The 19937-nt window shown below is 36.5% G+C and overlaps 1 protein-coding gene across 4 annotated transcripts in view; it reads right to left on the reverse strand.

Moving 5' to 3' along the window:
• LOC145676400 (death-associated protein kinase 1-like) overlaps positions 1-19937 on the reverse strand; it is a 397918-nt gene that overhangs the window by 209838 nt on the left and 168143 nt on the right. For all 4 annotated transcript variants that reach the window (XM_081747256.1, XM_081747257.1, XM_081747255.1 and 1 more), the window contains exons 8-9: positions 18605-18694; positions 17895-18026 (exon numbers count right to left, since the gene is read on the reverse strand). In XM_081747256.1, coding sequence (XP_081603382.1) covers positions 17895-18026; positions 18605-18694 — 222 coding nt within the window. The remainder of the gene's footprint in view (positions 1-17894; positions 18027-18604; positions 18695-19937) is intronic.

Here is a 19937-nt window from a genome sequence, read left to right on the forward strand (position 1 = left end):
CTGCGGTACTTCCACAACAAGATTTATAGAGGTGAGTTTTTCAAATTTTATACCCATAGCCAAACTCCCTCTTTAAAATTGTTGCGTGAGTACCACAGGATTCTGAAACATGTATTTTTGGATAATGCACATATTAGTTTCTAAGTGAAGTCTTGACCCGACTACGGTAGGTCCCATAGTATTGGAGCTATGGATCTTTAAAGTTCATTTTTTCATGTTTTCGGCAGCCTATAACTCTAAAACGACGGATTTCTGCACCCACGTTGGTTTATACTTTTTGTCTTATCTTGATGTCAGGAATCACCTCTCAAACGTTATCGACGTTGTTTTGAAAGACCCCAAAAGTAATAACATTTGTGAGTAATATAATTTTTCATTGTTAGTTATCTACGAATAGTTGTAAACCTATAAACATTCTGAAAAATATTATAAATCTTAAATTTACTCTTTTGCTTTTCTATATTATATTAAACCATGCATTTAAGTGTCAAGTAAATATGTTCGATTCAATTAATCAATTCTCAAGTTGTGATACGTCAAAAATCGACAATCGTATTATTCAGGACGTGTTATAGTATATAACAGCAGAAGACTACTTTTATACACATGGACTGTCGTGCTAATATAGTGGTTTAAAAAGGAAGTTAATTTTAACGTATGTGTAGTCCTGATGCGACTGACCACGTCGCCTGGAAACTTCCTTTCTCTCAGTTTTGTGTATTTTTCGCCCAACGAGTACATGTGATATCTAATTGGCGTGATGAGTCGATGAATCGGGGTGCAGTTGGGCATGTTCATTTGTAGTATTTTGGTTATGAGTAAGAGTTGAGTTAAAAGTTTGTTTACAGTTCATTAAACTTTGTACAATTTTACAAAGACCTCTCGATGCACTGATTTAAGTTTCAATTCGATTTGGATAAAAAGAAAATCCTCCAAACTTCAATTGTACTTAGAAATAGTATCACTTTAAATATATTTAAATTTCGGTTTTACTCAGTGTCTTGGATTTTTTTTTTTTTTTTTTTTTTTTTTTTTTTTTTTTTTAGGTGTATAAGAACAAGACCCACGAACGAGATCGAAAACTTGAGGAAAAAAAAAAACTTCTCAAAAAGGTTAACTTCTTTGTTGAATTGTGTTGCCTTACTGAACATTAATCACAGCAACAAAGAAAAAAATTCTTTTAGTTTTAAACCAGATACGGCATAGAATCATTCTCCACATAATGTACTTAACAAAGTGTCCCCAAGTGTAAGACATTTTTGTCAGTACAAACTTTGAGGTAAAATTAATTGGAATAAAAATTTTCACGCCGCTGATGATGTGAATGGCATTGCAACTGTATATATACATGTGAACCATTTTAAGAGTTACCTTGTAAACTTTAATAATTGCATACGAAACACATACGGTATATCGCTCGTTGAATTCAGCATCTCTTCTTCCCCCCTTACGAAAACATGCCTAAAATAGGCACCACGTCTCCGCAAACATCTGCATCCTGAAGTCATCACTCCTGATGGTAACCGGACAAGTCTCGATGGTAACCTTGTTGATGATATCGGTGGTCAGTCTTCAGATCTTCGATATACGTGGCTGGGCTTGTACTTCTTTCGCCCTTAAAAAATCTCCCAGATAAAAATTGGGAGGTGCAAGGTTAGGTGACCTTGGTGACCAAAGAATATCCCCTCCCATGAGCAAGAGAAACTGCACTCTGAATTTTGTATAGAAAAGGATTTAAATGTTTGTGCAGGATACTGTTCAGTGAAGTCCTAGCAATCCCTACGTCTGGTGATCTACGCCGGCTCGATCTCCGAGAGCTACGCAAAACAATCTTGCCTTACCCGTTCCATATTTTCACATGTTACAATTCTTTGTGGACCACTTCTGCAATTCCTGAAGCCTTGATCCGTTCCTTCGTGTTTCACTTCTTCACCGAGTTCGAAAGTGTTGGTTCGAGGGCTGAATCTGTGCAGTTAAAATGTTGTCTAAACTTTCTCTGCACGGTTTATGGTAGCTTCGTTTATGTATCATCGTTCATAATGGAAACATACTGAACTATATTGTATGAGTTCATCATCTTGTCTATATGTGTGGCAACATGTATGTGTTGCCAGATAACCAAAACAAATTTTTGGAGTTGCTGAATTCAATGAGTCGTATCGCTACTAACGTTTATAATAGTACACCTTATTGTGGTCCACCCTGTTTGTAAATTATGTATGCATACGTTAAAACATCATTCCTCCTTTATTAGCTATTATGTTTACTACACAGGCTATCACTCCCAAACATGAAAAATTCTGTTGAAATATAACTACATATTTTCTATCATATTTAATGCCACTTGTTCAGTTTTTTGTCAGGAAGAAAAAGTATCATTACATCTAGTTTCGCACTATATACGGATTCTACTACACCTGAAGATGTGTAGAGATTCTGGTGAATTACAGTGCATGTCAATAATAATAATATATGTCTGTAATCTGTTTTGTGAGTTTCATCATGTGTACATTCTAATACAAAGTTAAGTTATATTTATTCGTATCAACAAACTTCATGTATTGAATACTGACTGGAAGCAATTAATTGAAATTGAAAAAACAGTCATGCTTATGTGTTTTATCTTTCGGAATAATACTAGAAACTGAAAGTCACCACTTTAATCATACTTACGCCTCTCACAATCGTGGTATATATGAACGTAAAAGCCTAGGTGTAGTTTCAAACCAAATGAGAAATCGACGCAAATACAATTCAACCTCGCTGAGAACACAGGTCTTTAAAAAGTGATTTTAAAATTTTTTAACAAAAACATCGGATTACTTTAACAGTGTCAACTATACACCCAAATACAACATAAATTTGTATTTTGGAGGAGGGGAAAGGTTCTATTGGAGATTAGTGTCCATTTTCAGTAACAACGCTACATAATATTGTACCTACGATTTAACGTAAGGTTCAAACAAGGAGCTCTATGTGGAATAGAACCCGGGTCTCTCAAATAGAACGTGGTACCACTAACCACATAACAAGGCGTGAGTAGGATTGTTATATGAAATCAGAATTTCTTTTCGCTCTGAAGGAACTGGGAAATACTAATTTATTTTCCTTCTAAGGGTACCGTGAATGAATAACTAACTCAGAAAGATATTTTAACTCACTGAGTACTCCTATTACTTTGTTTCTGTAGTGGTTTCACCGTTTATAATAGAATAGTGTCTGTGACGTCATTTGTAGCATTCCTTGTGCTCTCGAGAGATTTAAAATGAAATGAAAGGTATAGTTTCACATTCCACGTTTATGCCTTTTAGGCCAAAGGAGACGGATGATAAGAATGCAAGAGGAAAGGGAAAGCCTCGAGACTTGGATTGGGATCGAACCAGGGATTCTTCGCACCAGAGGTAAGCACTCTACCACTGAAGTACCTTACACTTAAAAGATTTGATAACAGCTTCTTGATATCTTTGTCATAGTTTATAGCGTCTACTTCTTCTGGCTGCTGAAAGCAGGAGATAAGGTTGGTTGCTTAGTTCTATTTTTCATTGACAATTTGGAGTTTATAATCCCTTCAGTACCAATACTATATATGATATCAGCCTTATTATTTAAATTAGGATTCAAACTTTTACTCGGATTTTATCCGAGGTTAGTACCTCTATCGGGAATTGAATCCGAAACCACGCAAAACTACAGCACGTGCGTGAACCGCTAATCCACAAAAAAGTATTCTGTTGTTTGGTATTAAATGTCTTCGCAGCACTGAGGCTACTATTTATCACTTAACGTGGGACGTGAATCTTAACAAGGAATCGAGCCAAAGTATTTTGCACAGAAAGGTACAACGCTGATCATTTTGCTGTGAGAAAATCCAAACTGGTAAGATGCTGCACTACATATAACGTAATTCAGCATCAAACTGACTTTTAGGGTCAATTGCGCGATGCTTACTCTAATTTGTATGTCTTATTTCATAATTTTGATATATTCTCAACTATCCCAACATAATTCCCAAGTACTTAGATGCACCTGTCCGAGGAATTTTTGAACTTCAAACTCCGCTATTTAAATAAAGTCACGATGAGACATGACACCTTCAATATTTATCTCGACCAAGTCAGAAGATTGGGTCAAGCTGTTCATTTCACAAACTTGAAATACTGTATTTGTCCCATATTTTAACAAGAGTGTCTATGTCTACCTTTATTAAATATGGGATGGGTTCATGGGATGAATCTTAAGAATCCAATATTTACCTTAACAGGAAAATAAAATATTTTTATAAACTTTCACTTAGTTGTTTAAGACGACTTACATTTTATTTTCACAAACTACATTTCTCTCTATATATGTATATACAAAAAAGTATATTACTAAGAAAACAACAAAAATAATAACGTAGTAAAATTAGTTCAAAATGCTGAAAACGAAACGATACTGTGTGTATGATACGGAAGACCCACTGAATAATACTAAGATTACTCATAACCATACCGTAACATTATTAATGGAAGTTAGTGTTCAAACAATTACTTGCTAAATCCCAAGTATATGTTCAAAGAAAGTGTTCACTCTACTCAAGAAAACTAAAGTAATTATTAGTTCAACCTACTAAATCCACGACTGTTCTACAAAACCATTATTACTACTCTATAATTCACTTATACGTCCCCCGCACTGGTCTAGGATTGAATCTTATAATCAGAATCAGAATACGGTCTTTCATACAACAAGAAGTTGTGCGCAGTGAAGGAAATAGGTGAGAATAATAAACATTTCCCAATTAAAGGTATACAAGCTTCTGCGACGCTACTACAATAGCCAGAATTGTTTCCTTCCCTTTGTTTATCCGCATAAAAAATAAATAAATATAAGTAAAAATAAAATGATGACGTAATAAAGACAGACGTAATAAAGACAGACGGAAAGTCACAAATCTAAAATCACAATTCAATGAGTATACTAAACAAGAGATTCTTGAAGTTATAAACTTACTTCATAAGCTCTAATCCCAATAAATAAATAAATTTAAGAGCGAAATTTAAGAAGTGGCACTGGTATTTCATTATGTGTTTCTAATGTGATAGCTTTTAATCCATTAATCAGTTAGTGCACACGAGGTAATATTATTTTAAATATTAGAAAGTTAGTTGATGTTCAACAAAATTAACAAATTACTTTTTCTATTAAAATATTACATCCCAATGGCTAAGTAAGTACTTCCTTTAATGAGTTGCTCTGTACATGGCAGTGCACTTATCTTCTATTTATTACGATTAAGTTAATATGCTGTTATAGCAGTGATGCAATCGTATAATTACACGAGTACCCACGAAAGTATATATTGTATGTTTTGTACATGGGAACTATGTGGTTAACGCAGAGTTTGCGTTTCATTTAATTGACATTCAACACTGAGTATTACTGTAGTGTTTATATTTTTCGTCCCCGACCGCATCACTGTTCTATAATAACTAGTGGTGGGTTGTTAACCATTATACATGTCCAGCATTATTCCGCAATGTACAGTCTATATAAACTAGCAGAATCCACTGTTTTTTCTTTAAGCATTAGAAACCTCATGCAACAGAATACCCCCATTAAGAGCATGCAGGTGGGAGGATTCATGGCCACAATCGATTACCATGTTATGCTAGCACATCAACACTTCCTTCCAACATATAAGTGATTCGGGCATGCAATATTCTGAAATAATAAGAAAAACGTATAAATATCGGACCTTAAATATTTTAATAAGAAAAGAAAAGAAAACTAAAGAAAATCTATTGGAAAAGAACAAAAAAATAAACTGAACCTTGGCATAAACTACTGTATTTCAGCAATGACAATGAATGAATTTTGCTGTTTCTAACGGATTATGTTTTAATATCTGTTTTAGATATGTGAAATTCTGAAATCCAGTATTTCATTCAGTTCACTATTTTACAGTAAGTGAAACATTATTGAGTGGCAAAGGTACTAATTAATTAACGAAGTTCGAGGGTTGATAAGGTTGCTCCGACTCTTAACATATAAGGAGTACAACGTAGGTTTTGATATATGAATGAATTTTTATATTGTTATTGTTTAGCAGCCCTTTGTATGCTTATAGTGTGAATTTCAAGTATCTCAATAATTTTACAGAGGTTTAATTGAGTATAGTTGTAACAACGTGATAGAATTGAGAAGACTCAGGTGAGAGCAGTCATTAAATATTTTGTGAAGAAGGAGTGGCCGTTAATCAAAATTCATGAGGACTTGGTGGACACACTAGAAGACTCTTCTCTATTATATAGCATGGTAAAGAGATAATATCGTGGGTGTAGGTGTAGTCACGACGACCAAAAACAACAACAAAAGTCCACAGCATTATTCTGCAGGATAGTAGAGTCACCATCATTTGTTGCTGCAATGTGTGGCCTCTCATATGGCATTATGCAAACCATAATTACCCAGGTCTTGTAAAACGGGGTGTCTATTAAAAGTCTAAAATAAAATTTCATGACCTGTTCTTTACCAAACCATAACATTTCGTAACATGCTCAATTTGGGTGCGAATTGGGTCGAATTATCATGCATGCGGTAGAAGCGTGCTTTGCTTGCGATTTGGTAGCGTCTAAAGCCGACCATAGACATTTCTGATGGTGAATTTTGACGTTTTATGGATCAAAATTTTCCAGTCTATACTTATATTTGTACAGATAAAAAAAAAATCGTGACTCAAAAGCTAAATTTCGTGACTTTTTCTTGACTTTCATAACTGTTTTGTGATTTCGTGACTTTTTCACGACTTTCGTGACCGATAGACACCCTGTGATCAGTCGCGAATTCCTTGACCTGTTTCGTCGTAACAAAGACAATTTGCTTATGCAATCTGTAATTACGGATGAAACTTGGGTGCATTACTTTGACGCAGAGACTAAAATACAAAGTATAGATTGGAAACATCCCCATTCTCTACCCAAAAAAAGTTCAAGGTGCAATTGTCAGCCAAGAAGGTGATAGTCTCAATTTTTTGAGACCGCAAGGGTGTTCTTGTGAACTATCTACAAAGAGGTCACACCATCATTGGCATCTACTACAGAGACCTAACCAAGAAATTACAGACTCCAGCAAGGGAAAGATGGATGGGATGTTGACCCGTGGCACCAAGATAATGCACTTATACACATTTCACACATTGCGAAAGCTCCTTTCGCAGATGCATAGTTTGAGTTGCCCCCCTCCCCCCACTTTCTATTCTCCAGATCTGACCTCTAGTGACTTCTGTTTGTTAAACATTTGAAGACTGACTTACATGGGCAGAAATTTTCTGTTGATTCTGAGGCGATAGCGGCTGTGGACTCATGTTTGGAGGACCAGTCAGATTTTTTTGTTTGTTTGTTTGTTTTCAAAGCATCTAGGCATTAGAGCACTGATGGGAAAACTGCATTGGTGTTGCAGGGGAATGTATTGAGAAAAATGTCAACCTAGTGTCGCTCTTTCTATGTTACGGTCGGAGCAACCTAATCGGCCTTCGTATGTCGTACGCAAGACCGTACACATGAGAGTACCCCACGTCCAGCCCCTTCCCGGAAATTATCAACTTTAAACAGAATAAGACGTCATTTTAAGTCTCTTTACTGAGTGTTTTTACGACCATCCTCCTAATTTTCAACTGGTACGATTCTGACGTAAAAGTACAAAATAAGGAATGCACTGAAGTTGTAGAGGTATTCTAATTAGCAACTCAGTACGCGAGAACACCAAGAATGGTCATAGAAATAAAGAAAGTTGTACTTATCGAAGCATTCAAATAGCAGTCCTAAACACAAACATTTCAACGATGATTTTTCGCTTTATTTAGTGCGTATCCTTTAAGAATTTTACGTTATTTAAAGAACTAACATTGATGACTCGCCTTAACTGTAGAAATAATTTTAATGGTAACTCAAGTAAGGTTCTTAAGGTTCCTTGTTTGTAAGTCGTCATCTCAAGTAAACTTTCTCAGTGCAGAAACAACGATTTAGGGTTAATAAAAACTTGTTCTAAAGGTTAACTTTGTACTACATTTGAGCTGTCTTCTCATTACCGATATTCCGACTTCAGGTGAAGGAAATACGATGTGTTACATATCAACATGGTTCTAATCCATCTACGAAAGGCTTCATCACAAGATTGTCCCTCGTATTCTACCAGAATATAAAGGAAGCTACTGAAATACAGATCATAACTTTTAACGAGCTACCTCTTAAATCCCAGAAGCAAGTTCAGTGAACCTCTGTGGATTTCCACAGTTTAAAAGGACTTTGGGAAAGAAGCATATAACAGCTGAAGAGTAAGGTGAAAAAAGAAGGAATATCACAAAACTGCATTTTAGAGAAAACGGCGTTTTAATATTGAAAACATCATAAGAAAGAAAAGGGTTAGAAAATTTTTTGCCGCTTTTACATGGACATTTCTACAGCTACGCATGCATGGCATATACAGTCAAATAGTACCAAGGGTCACCAACAAATAGAACAAAGCACCCGATAAAGCACACAGATGGACATTCCTTGTTTTTTCCCCTTACCCTTCAGCTGTGAAAGGACTCTGGAAAGCCGTGAAAGAGATATAGAACAAGATCCCCCTCGTAGTTCTACAATGAAGCCCTCTGCAATGGAAATTACATTGGTGGGACATAGTTTGGAACCACGAAAGACATACTGAGCACTGTCGCATTTGGTGCCATAGATTTTCGTAACTGCAGGTAATACACGTTATATGCGATCTGACTACATGTTTTACTATAACGCAATTTGGGAACAAAGAAGTAATAAATAAAATAAAAACTAACACTAATAAGAAAATGAAATGAAATCTTTCAGTTTTACGTCCCACGGTTATGCCGGTTAGGCTAAAGGCGACGTTGATGATGAGAAATGAGTGAAATAGTGGAATGAAGAAAATGAGAGGAAACGGGAGAACCCCGAGAAAACCTACGAGCACGGTGTTTGTCCACCACAATATCCACACGGCGCGAGCTGGGATCGAACCAGGAACCCCAAGCACCGGACGTGAATGCTCTACCACTGAGCCACCGCGCCCCCTAATAATAATAATAATATGATCAAATGATCCAAACAGCGAAAGAAGTACTTACATTTTCACGGAGATTCAAAATTATTTGACTTGCTATGAGGAACTGTACAGAAAGAGGAAGAGCGCAGGCGAGTCGAGTCTACCTCATTTTTTTTTAACAAAGCCGAAGATCATAAGTCTTCCACTCCGCGGGCTTCAAGAGACCAAGAAAATGATTCTGACTAATCACAACAATTTCTGTATCATGTGAGTGAAGCTTGCCAGCTTTTGACGTGCATATTGTATACTGCTGTATAATTTTATAATTAATAAAGTATCTCATTACAAAAAAAAAAAAAAAAAACTGAAATTTTAGTTATTTTCTCCCTTACAAAAGAACACCTATCCTTATCTTAAGAATATTAAAATCAATTTACTTTTACGCGTTTTCGCGTTACGCGATGATTTCTCGGAACAAATTATTCACGCAATACAAGGAATAGCTGTATTTAGAAAGCACAATTTGGTCACATATAAGCGGTAAGCGGAATAGTCTCTGTAATCAGACACACTGAAAAAGCGAATGTCTTTAAATTGTTTTTGAAATTAATATTTATGTACATTCTATGTAGCAAGTTTCTGTTTATTTGAATATTTATAACAAGTAGACTGCCCGTTCTTCGCACGGGGAGAATAAGTTTAATTTTAAACATAAAGGGCAACTGGGGCTGAACTTGGATTTAAACGCATCGGAAGTGTCACTGTTCTGTCAGCGACCCCAAAAACTATGGATTCTACACTAATATCGGTCATTTTCAATCATATATATATATATATATATCCCTCCCCTACGTTGCACCGTCGAAGTAAAATGATTAAAAAAAAAAAAAAAAAAAACATCCCAGGCTTGAACTTCATCTATGTTGAAAATTTGATCGAGATCGGTCGGATGGTTCAAGAGTTGTGAAGACACAAACAGTCACTTTCAATTTTATATATTTTAAGATACGTATTCAATAGTGTCTGTCAGCAATTAGGTTAGATATGCATGTTAAATTGCAATAGGTGCAAGAAAATACGTAATACACGGAGATAAACAAAATGAACTAAAAGAAATTCATTATTGATAATCGTAACTTGTGATCTTTCTAAGTGCTTACAGGTTGCAATCACATGCTTTCTGCTACATTATAACAGGTCATATCTCATTGCAAACTTAAATGCATTCCTTTTCCTATTTGTTCCCCATAAACATAACATCATTGATTAATACGTAGTTTTCTTTCCTTACCCATCGACTTATTCCTTTCTTTTACTCTCTGGCAAACATCAAAGCATAGTGAAACGTTGAGTTTCAAAATAATTTCACGCATTTAAAGTCGTTTCTGAATTTGAATTTAAGATTCGAACTGGAGATACGTAAAAAAATGTCTAATGAGTTTTACTGAATTATACTTAGTTACAAATAAACTGAAATGTAAAGGGTAGTTTTTTTTTTTTTTTCTTTTTTAAGACGGAGAACTTTAAACTGACAATACTGTTTTCTGAGACAGTTGATATTACAGTTTTCGGTTCTTTTGAGGTTAGCTTGGTTTGGCAATTCATCATGAATAGGCTCACGCCGGAGCAACTTTTGCAAATTTATTTTGAAAACCATGGTTGACAAACTCAACAACGGGCATTTTACGGTGTTCATAATCGTCGTCCATCAGAGCGATTTAATTTGAGAAACTAAGGATGGTTTTCGCAATACGTCGAAACATTATTACATCCAGAAAAGGTCACCGTTTGGGCCGGTGGAATTATTGGTCCATATGTCTTAAAAAATGATGCTGGTCAGAACGTTACAGTTAAGGGTGAGCGGTTCAGAAACATAATTACTAACTTTTTCGTACCTCAATTGAAAGACATTAATGTTGCGAACATGTGGTTTCAGCAGATCGGAGCCACATACCACACAACGCGCGCCACAATTAATTTACTGAAAGAAACATTTGACGAATGATTAATTTCACGAAATGGACCTGTTAACTGGCCACCTCGTTCATGTGATTTGACGCCTTTAGATTATTTTCTCTGGGGATATGTAAAGTCGAATGTTTACGCCGAGAAACCAAAAACAATTGAGCACTTGGAAGCCAACTGCTCCAAGACACGTTACTGTCGAAATACAGCCTGATTTACTGCAAAGAGTGTGTGAAAATTGGACTTCCAGATTACGCCATGTACGCGCTAGCAGCGGTGGCCACATGCCCGAAATCATATTCAAACATTAATCCCATAAAATGATATGTCAAATAAAGCCAATTTCATGGATATTACAAACATTTTTCTCTGTTTTATTTCAACATAAAGTTCTCCACCTTTTTTAAAGTAATTTTTCTGATTGTTGGAGAATTAAATGTATGAAATCTATCATTCTCGAAGCAAACAATGATCAATTAGTTAAAAATGTTAGGCATACATTTAGATCCTTTGTAGTTGTGATTACTTAATTATATTGTACACGAAAAATGTTTTCCAGTGAGTGTGTACTCGCTTCTTTTAGTCAATGTTATCAGGCAATTTCAACGCATGAAATGTTAATTCATTAACTGTAGATAAATTAAACCTTTTTTTTTTTTTTTTTACTATGTTTACAGAAAAAGTCAAGCAGGTTATGCCAGTTCGATGAGAACTAAGTTAATTCCATTTTAAAAAATTGGAAATTAAATTTAAAAAAATGTGCGATATTTTAATTAAATATGTTGTTTTGCCTTCCTACAGCAGCAATACTGTTCAGCAGAAATGTTACTAATCACTATTTTTTCAGTTTAATAATAAACTAACAACACATATCGTATTATCTCTTGGTCTTCCTCAGTGTATTTTTTTTAAATAATAAATATCAAGAGGTTGGATACCATGGAATATTTCTGCATACGGTATTTTTGTTTGTTTGTTAAAAAGATCCGTTGTACTAGGAATACAATGCTTTACTTATTATCGAATTCAATTTTAAAGAATTTATACAGTTAACTGCATTTAGTGGATTGCTTAATTTTCACCCATCTATAAGGGAGGATCAGAAATTAAGGTTACAGACCCGATATTTCTGGAGTTTTGTCTGTTGGAGAGGAATGAGGAGTGTGTGGTAATTTTAATATATGGCGTTGGCAACTGTGCAGTTTCAGTCACCCGCCGCCTACGGCGCTAGTTGTATATAAACACAAATGGCGACTCGTTTGGAAAACTGGTCACGCGAAGAAGTCCGCTTAGTTATTCGATTTCTCTGGGCGAAACATGTAACTGCGGATGAATTCACCGGCAGCTGGTAGAGGTTAATGGAGAGAATGAAATGTCTTGTCAGCATGTCGCAGAATGGTGTCGAAAGTTTGGGATTGGTAAAGCAAAAGTCACCCACGCAGTGGCCGATCCAGCATGGAAATGAAATGAAATCTTTCAGTTTTACGTCCCATTGTTATGCCGGTTAGGCTAAAGGAGACAGTGATGATGAGTAATGAATGAAATGGTGGAATGAAGAAAGTGAGAGGAAACGGGAGAACCCCGAGGAAACCCACGCACACGGTGTTTGTAAACCACGAAGTTCACTTGGTGGGGGCTGGGATTGAACCCGGGACCCCAAGCACCAGAGGTGAACGCTCTACCACTGAGCCACCGCGGCCCCTTGACCCAGCATGGTATCAACAGATTTGAACACAGGAGGAGCTGATTCATGACAACAGGAGGATCACGTTACGGCATCACCTGTTCCCGCACTTGAAGGAGCACCTAGGAGGTCGTTGCTTTGCTTCATACGAGGAGGTGAAACATTTCGTGACAACGTGGCTGAACACGCAAGGACAGGATTGTTAACAGGAGCGAATCTTCAAACTCATCTCACGATGGACAAGTGTCTCAACCGACTATCTGTTGGCTATATTGGTTGTCACTGCAGGCTTTATAACCTTACCTTCTGATCACCCCTCGTACATACCTACACAGTACGACAAAGGGAAGGAAACTATTCTGGCCATTTGAGAAGCATCACTAAAGAATCTACTAAGCATGGCTGAAAAACACTGTACGAATAGTACTAAAAATATTACAATCTGTTCTCTAAAAGTAATTTTGAACATACAAGAAACAGAAGTAGCTGAACTACATATATATATTATGGAAGCACGAACCACTCATATTTGCACGAACAAACATTGAAAGTAATAGTTCATAAAACGAATACTAACAAGTAATATCCAATTTAATCAAGACATATCATGACAATGTTTGAAAGCCAAATGCAACAGCAAATTTCAGTGTTTATGGACGTGTGACAATTCACTTGTATGTTTGCAACTTAAGACCCTATTTCTGTATCAAGATTATATAAAATGTGGAGCTACATTCATTCCCGGGTTCCCTGCGCGAATGGCGAAAATGCTAATCACGTTAATTAGCACTCAGTCAAGGAGTTCATAACTATCTACTTTAAAAATGAGTTTAATGAAATCAACGATAAACAACTTCAGAAAATAAATATCTTAACTATACAAGGAATAGACAATATTATAGAAAATAACTAATAATAACAATAATAAATAATGGATAAATAAATAAATATATATTTTTTTAAATGAAGTTAAATCAATACAATCGACAAGCTATTTGCCAGAACATAGCATCTGCAAACAAACTTTTTTTCCCTTCCAACGACAACAAGCAAAGTGTATGCTATAGCATTTATTGAACCAAACACTTTACATGCAACCTGAAGCGCATCTGGTACATTTTCATTAGACTTTTCAGTTATTTTCCTAAGTTTCAGAAACTTACATACTTTATACGAGTTTACTAGTTCCGTACGTGAAGTGTGTTGTGTTACAGTGACGACCAACAATTGGCTGGACTGTCAATAACACATGTTATAACTGAAGTTTTTGACCAGGGAATATCTGTTACCAAAAATGTAAATTCATATATATATATATTTTTTCCTACGACTGAAGGCGACCATCCTACATTTGAAATTATATCATAAACAGCAATTTTGGGTACAGCTTTGCTAAATATGCTTTTCATTTGCAAGCACCGGGCAAAAGTCCTTTTCGAAAACTAAACTTTGTTTCGCCAGTAACTTCGGATCACTCTGAATACAGTGTAATTTGTAAACTTACATGTTTATTTACTACACGTAATATTTAATGTACTATTAACTGCACTGTCTCGGAATTCTCTGACAGCTTCTTAGGAAATCCGGGCAGCTCACCTTATTTCTCAGAATTTCCTTTTGCGCTATTTTGTCAATATAATTGGAAAGTTATATTGCTTCTACCTCTAAGTAAAGTTGACTCACATGTGGTAAATTATTTCGAAAATTATTTACGAGGGCGGATCGGAAAGTTCATGGCCTGAAAAGGAAGGAAGCAATTATTTTATGTTTGTACACATTAGCCGCGTAGCTATATCCGTTGGTAGTCACTGTGTAAAATCTCATTTCTCTATTGTTTCACGTGAGGAGTTTATAAGGCGCTAAGTCGGCGGAAGTGATGGAAATTTGTGACATGGAGAAAATCACTACGACATTTCGCGCGTTTACACACCCCTTACATTCATGGCAGAAATTCATTCCTGTGAGTTCGAACTGTTGCTGCCCGCCCTATTCGCTTGACTTGGCGCCCTCGGACTTTCACTTGTTTAGAACCCCGAAAAAGTTTTTTTGGGAGTCAGCAATTTTCTTCGCAAGCAGAGGTGAAAAATACTGTACTGGGATATTTTACAGAGCTCCAGGAATCATTTTTTACAAGTGGTACAGAAGCGTTACCGGAGAGGTGGCGTAAATGTATCTCGATCGAGGGGGATTACGTGGAAAAATAAAACATCAACTTCACCTATTTTCTAATTTTGTACGTTAGGCCACGAACTTCCCAATTCACCTTCGTATTAAAGGAAAATCTAACGGAAGGAAAAAAAAAAAAAAGAACTTCTTTCGACTATATACACAGAATGGCAAAATTTTATTCACGGTTTTAAGTCGAAAGTGGTAACTTCTTGTAAGCATTGAACAAATTAATTTGTAGGTAAACATCTTAACCATAACTGAATATGATGATGATATTAAGGTTGTCTTCTGCATCACCTAATGAAGAAAATTATATTTTTTCCTAACTGTTCTGAATTCCTCATAACTGTGTTCATCACAACCTTTTCAAATATTTGTTACGAACGGAACAAACAAATGGAAATCTTATACATTATTATGTACTTGTATGTAGAAACAAAGTATATATGTAAACACATAAGAACAGCAGGCCGTCAAAGGGGAACATATCCAAATTTTATACACATTTATATTAATCATGCAAATTCCGGACTCGTTTCTATTATTATTATTATTATTATTATTATTATTATTATTATTATTATTATTATTATTATTATTATTATTTAAAGATAATAAAGGTGCGATGATTGACAAGCTTGAGGCAAGGAGTGTCATTAAGCTCCTCCATCTTCAGGGGAAATCAGCAAAGCAGATCCAAGAAGGGATTAAAGAAGTATATGGGGATAGAAGTCCATCTTATAAGATGCTATTCAAGTGGAAAACGGCAATTCCAAACTGGGCAGGACGCCTCTTTCAATGATGATGCCGCCTTGACGAAGAAGGTTGAGATCATAATGGAAGACAGGAGAATAACCACTGAAAGTGTTGTGTGTGCAGTAGGTATGAGTTATGGATCTGCCTGAAATATCGTTCACAACTAGCTGCATCTTCTAAGAATGTACGCACCGTGGGTGCCACGAATGCTCACACCTTTCCAGAAGAGAAATAGCGAGGACGTTGCAAGAGAAATGTTGCATCGCTGGGAGGTGGATGAAGAGGACTTTTTCGACAGACTAGCAACAATAGATGAAAGTCGGGTTTTCTTTATGATCCAGAAACAAAGGAAATGAGCGAACAATGGAAACACCCGTCCTCTTCCTTCCCTAAAAAGGCACGAGTGCAGAAGTCTACCGCCAAAGTCATGCTTTCCGTTTTCTGCGACTGTGAAAGGGTCATTATAACAGATTACCTATCACAAGGGCAAACTATTACAAGTACCTATTATTCGTATCTCCTGACTAAGTTACGAGAGGACGTCATGGATTGGTCACAAAAGGGGTGTTGCTGTTGGCAGTCAATGCACCAGCTCATTACGCTCATGCATTCACGATGAAGGCAGTGGAATTAGTACATGAAATATTGCCCATCCTCATACTCGCCTGACCTAGCACCAAGTGACTTCTTTCTCTTCCCAGAAATGAAGCATCCACTCGGAGGACGCCATTTTGATAGTAGGGATGACATTTCTGAGGTTGAGCTGTGGTTTCAAAGGCAAACTGTAGGCTTTTACAAAATGGACTTACGGAAAGTGAAGAGCTGCTTCCAAAAATGTGTTGCTAGGCACGGTGACTATGTACAGTAGGACTAATACCACCATGATATCAGAGTTCTCCAGAATGATTTCTTGTAGGCTGCACATTTTTTTTACCTCCCCTCGTACATTGACGTTATTTCACCTATCAATTTTTTGGGGGACCGCAGTGGCTGTGGTGGGTCTAGGTCAAAACCCCCACAGCCAAAACCCCCACACTCAAGAAATGTCAAAACGCCCACACGATCGGTCATAGCTCCCACACAAATGGACAAATCCCCCAAACGCACGAACGGTCAAAACCCCCACAGCCAAAACCCCCACACTTAAGAAATGTCAAAACGCCCACACGATCGGTCAAAACTCCCACACATAGCAACGGTCACAATCTCCACATAAATGGACAAAACCCCCACACAAATGGACAAAACCCCCACACAATCGGACAAATCCCCCACACTCTGAAAATACCGTGATTGCACGTCTTTGTTGCGGCTCTTTACGACGCCCACTTTAGTGTTTCTGTCATTACAAAACAGTGCAAGAAGAATAGTTGCAACATCGGTTTAAGTGGAATAAAAAATGCTATTAAAAAGTACAAGGGCAAGACATACAACCAGGATCATTTCAGAGTGTGGGAGATTTGACCGATTGTGTGGGAGTTTTGTCCATTTGTGTGGGGATTGTGACCGTTGCTATGTGTGGGGGTTTTGTCCATTTGTGTGGGAGTTATGACCGTTGGAGGTTATGACCGATTACCAGTGTGGGGGTTTTGGCTGTGGGGGTTATGACCGTTCGTGTATTTGGGAGATTTGTCCATTTGTGTGGGGGTTATGACCGATCGTGTGGGCGTTTTGACATTTCTTGAGTGTGGGGGTTTTGGCTGTGGGGGTTATGACCCTTCGTGTGTTTGGGAGATTTGTCCATTTGTGTGGGGGTTATGACCGTTTGTGTGGGCGTTTTGACATTTCTTGAGTGTGGGTGTTTTGGCTGTGGGGGTTTTGACCGGTTCCCGCTGTGGTAGAGCGATCACCTCTAGTATGGTGTCTCTGGTTCGATCCTAGTTTGCGCAAAGTAGACTTTGTGATGGACAAATACTATGTGCGTGGGTTTTCTCGGGGTTCTCTCAATTCCTCCCATTTTCTTCATTTGTTATCATAATCATTTTCTCCTTTAGCCTCGGCGCATAAGCGTGGGACGTTAAACTAAGAAGAAAATAAAGTTTCTTCAGTGAATGGTTTTCCACACGAGTCAAAATATCCCCATCTAGCTTGCAATGACAGTATAACAAAATACACTACCGATACGCTTAAACAGGAAGTTCCTTAAAAAAAAAAAAAAAATCAAGCCTAGGGTTTTACATGCGAATTCCCTTCAAATTTGCAGAATCCAATCATTCACAGGATTAGTTCATATCATATAGTGAAATTATGAAATATAAACTATGATTTTCAGTGTACTTACCTCACTGTAGGTAACCGTGTTCACAGCACTAGATGAATGGAACGTAGGCGAATCAATTAGTTCTTGACTCTGGCTACGTAATTTGGCACTTCTAGATAAACGGTTACATAAGGTTACCACACGTAGAGACAACTATGAAAGAAAAGACAATATAACAGTATGAATACCAGAGCTACTTCACTGAAATATATTTATATCAAAATTAGAATAATATAGCAAAAAAAAAAAAAAATCTAATGAACTAATGAACTCTATGACCTATAGAATCTGGAGGTTCAATGCCGCATTCACAAAAGCTCTCCATTGACTTCTGTTCTTAGCCAATTGGATTTAGTTTCTACTTTGCATTCCTGTGACAAGCTTGGTGTTCCTTGTTTAATTTATATCGGAATAAAGTGCGTAAAAGGACCGAAAGAGAAGTTTTAATAAGTGGAAGATGACATGGAGAAAAGGTGTTTGTATTTATTAAAAAAAAAAAAAAAAAGAGGAGAAAGGGTTAGGAATATGTATTTGTGTTTTCTTTCCAAGACAAGCTAATTTGTACTTCATAATAGAAAAAAAAATGAAGCATCTAAAATTCCTACTTAGAATTATTATTATCATTAACACGACTATAGATTTCTATGATTGTAAATATGATCCCTAAAATGTGTGTGGTTTCAGTAAGCACAGAAAAACAGAATTAGATTTGATAAAATTTCAGAACTTACCTTCCATCTGCGTCTGGCTTGGAATGCTTTAAAATTATCTATATTTATTTCTTTTTCCTTTCTTAATACTTCTTGAACTTGATTATGAGGCTGCAAAGTGAAACAGAAACAATACTTAATAAATACCACTAATAACAACATTTCTATTTTTCCAGAACAACTACGTATTCTTTAATAAATTTACAATATATAGAATTAAGCAAATAAAGATTTCGTGTTTTATATAATCTGGAATTGTTCAATCATTAAAGTATAATTTTTATTGTTACACTCCTACAATTTTATATTTGAACTAGCTGAAATTGTTCTCCGCACGGGGAGAATAGATTTATGGGGGGAAACCCTTCCCCATCATAGTATACATATTTCAATGAAAGTGTAATAATAAAAACCTACCAGATATTCTAAATTTTGCATAAATTTTGTACCCTCTACTCTTCTTAGGATACGACCTTTAGTCAACGTAACACAAAATCCCAGCTTGAGACAGGTAATAACTAGGTTCTGAAATCCATTTCAAACGGGTCACCTTTTCTCCCGTGATGCGGTTACAAACAACAGACAATGTAGCTTTCAATATGGGAAAAACAATTTATGCAAATTGTCTTCCTTCCGCCTTTAAAAGCGGAATTTTGGAAACACTGGGACATGTCTCCGTTTAGTTTGAATGACGAATTTATTTACTGAGTTTCATTGTCCTAGTTTGAGAGACTCGTAAGCTACTTTAAAAAATTGATCCCCCTTGCCCCTCTTAGCGACACGATGAAAGCCTTGATCGAGATAGGCTTTAATGTTCCGGGATTTATTACAATCTGTTCAGCAATTTTCCAGTGATGCGTTCACAAACAGCACACAATGTTGCTTTCAACGAGGCAAGAAAAACGAAAAGCTCCCCCATTTTTAAAGTAGTATATTTCAAAAAGTTTGAGTCAAGTGAGTTTAAAATAACATTATAAAAACACAGTTCGAAGCAAGTGATAAAATTATACTTAAAAATTTATTTCAAATCGTTCAGTCCTTTTCCCGTGATTCGATTACACACAAGATTAGTTTAATTTTGAGTAACACTCAACAATTGTTGTAATTTACAGTTTAATTCAATTTTATTTATTCCTCTTTATATATATATATATATATATATATATATATATACAGATGGTGATCAGAAAAATGGAAACACCTGTAGTTGGCAACACGTCAGATGTATGAGTTGGCAGTGGTGTCGTGGCGCCCGCAGCGCCGGACCGCTGGTGGTGGTGTGTTAGGTCGGTCTCCATACTACGTCAGGCGCAGTGGAACAGCAGTATCCAGTGGCTGCAGCAGACGGAGGTAG

This window comes from Thermobia domestica, unplaced genomic scaffold, assembly GCF_964235325.1.
Source record: "Thermobia domestica unplaced genomic scaffold, izTheDome1.hap1.1 HAP1_SCAFFOLD_149, whole genome shotgun sequence".
In the NCBI taxonomy this organism is placed as follows: Eukaryota; Metazoa; Arthropoda; class Insecta; order Zygentoma; family Lepismatidae; genus Thermobia; species Thermobia domestica.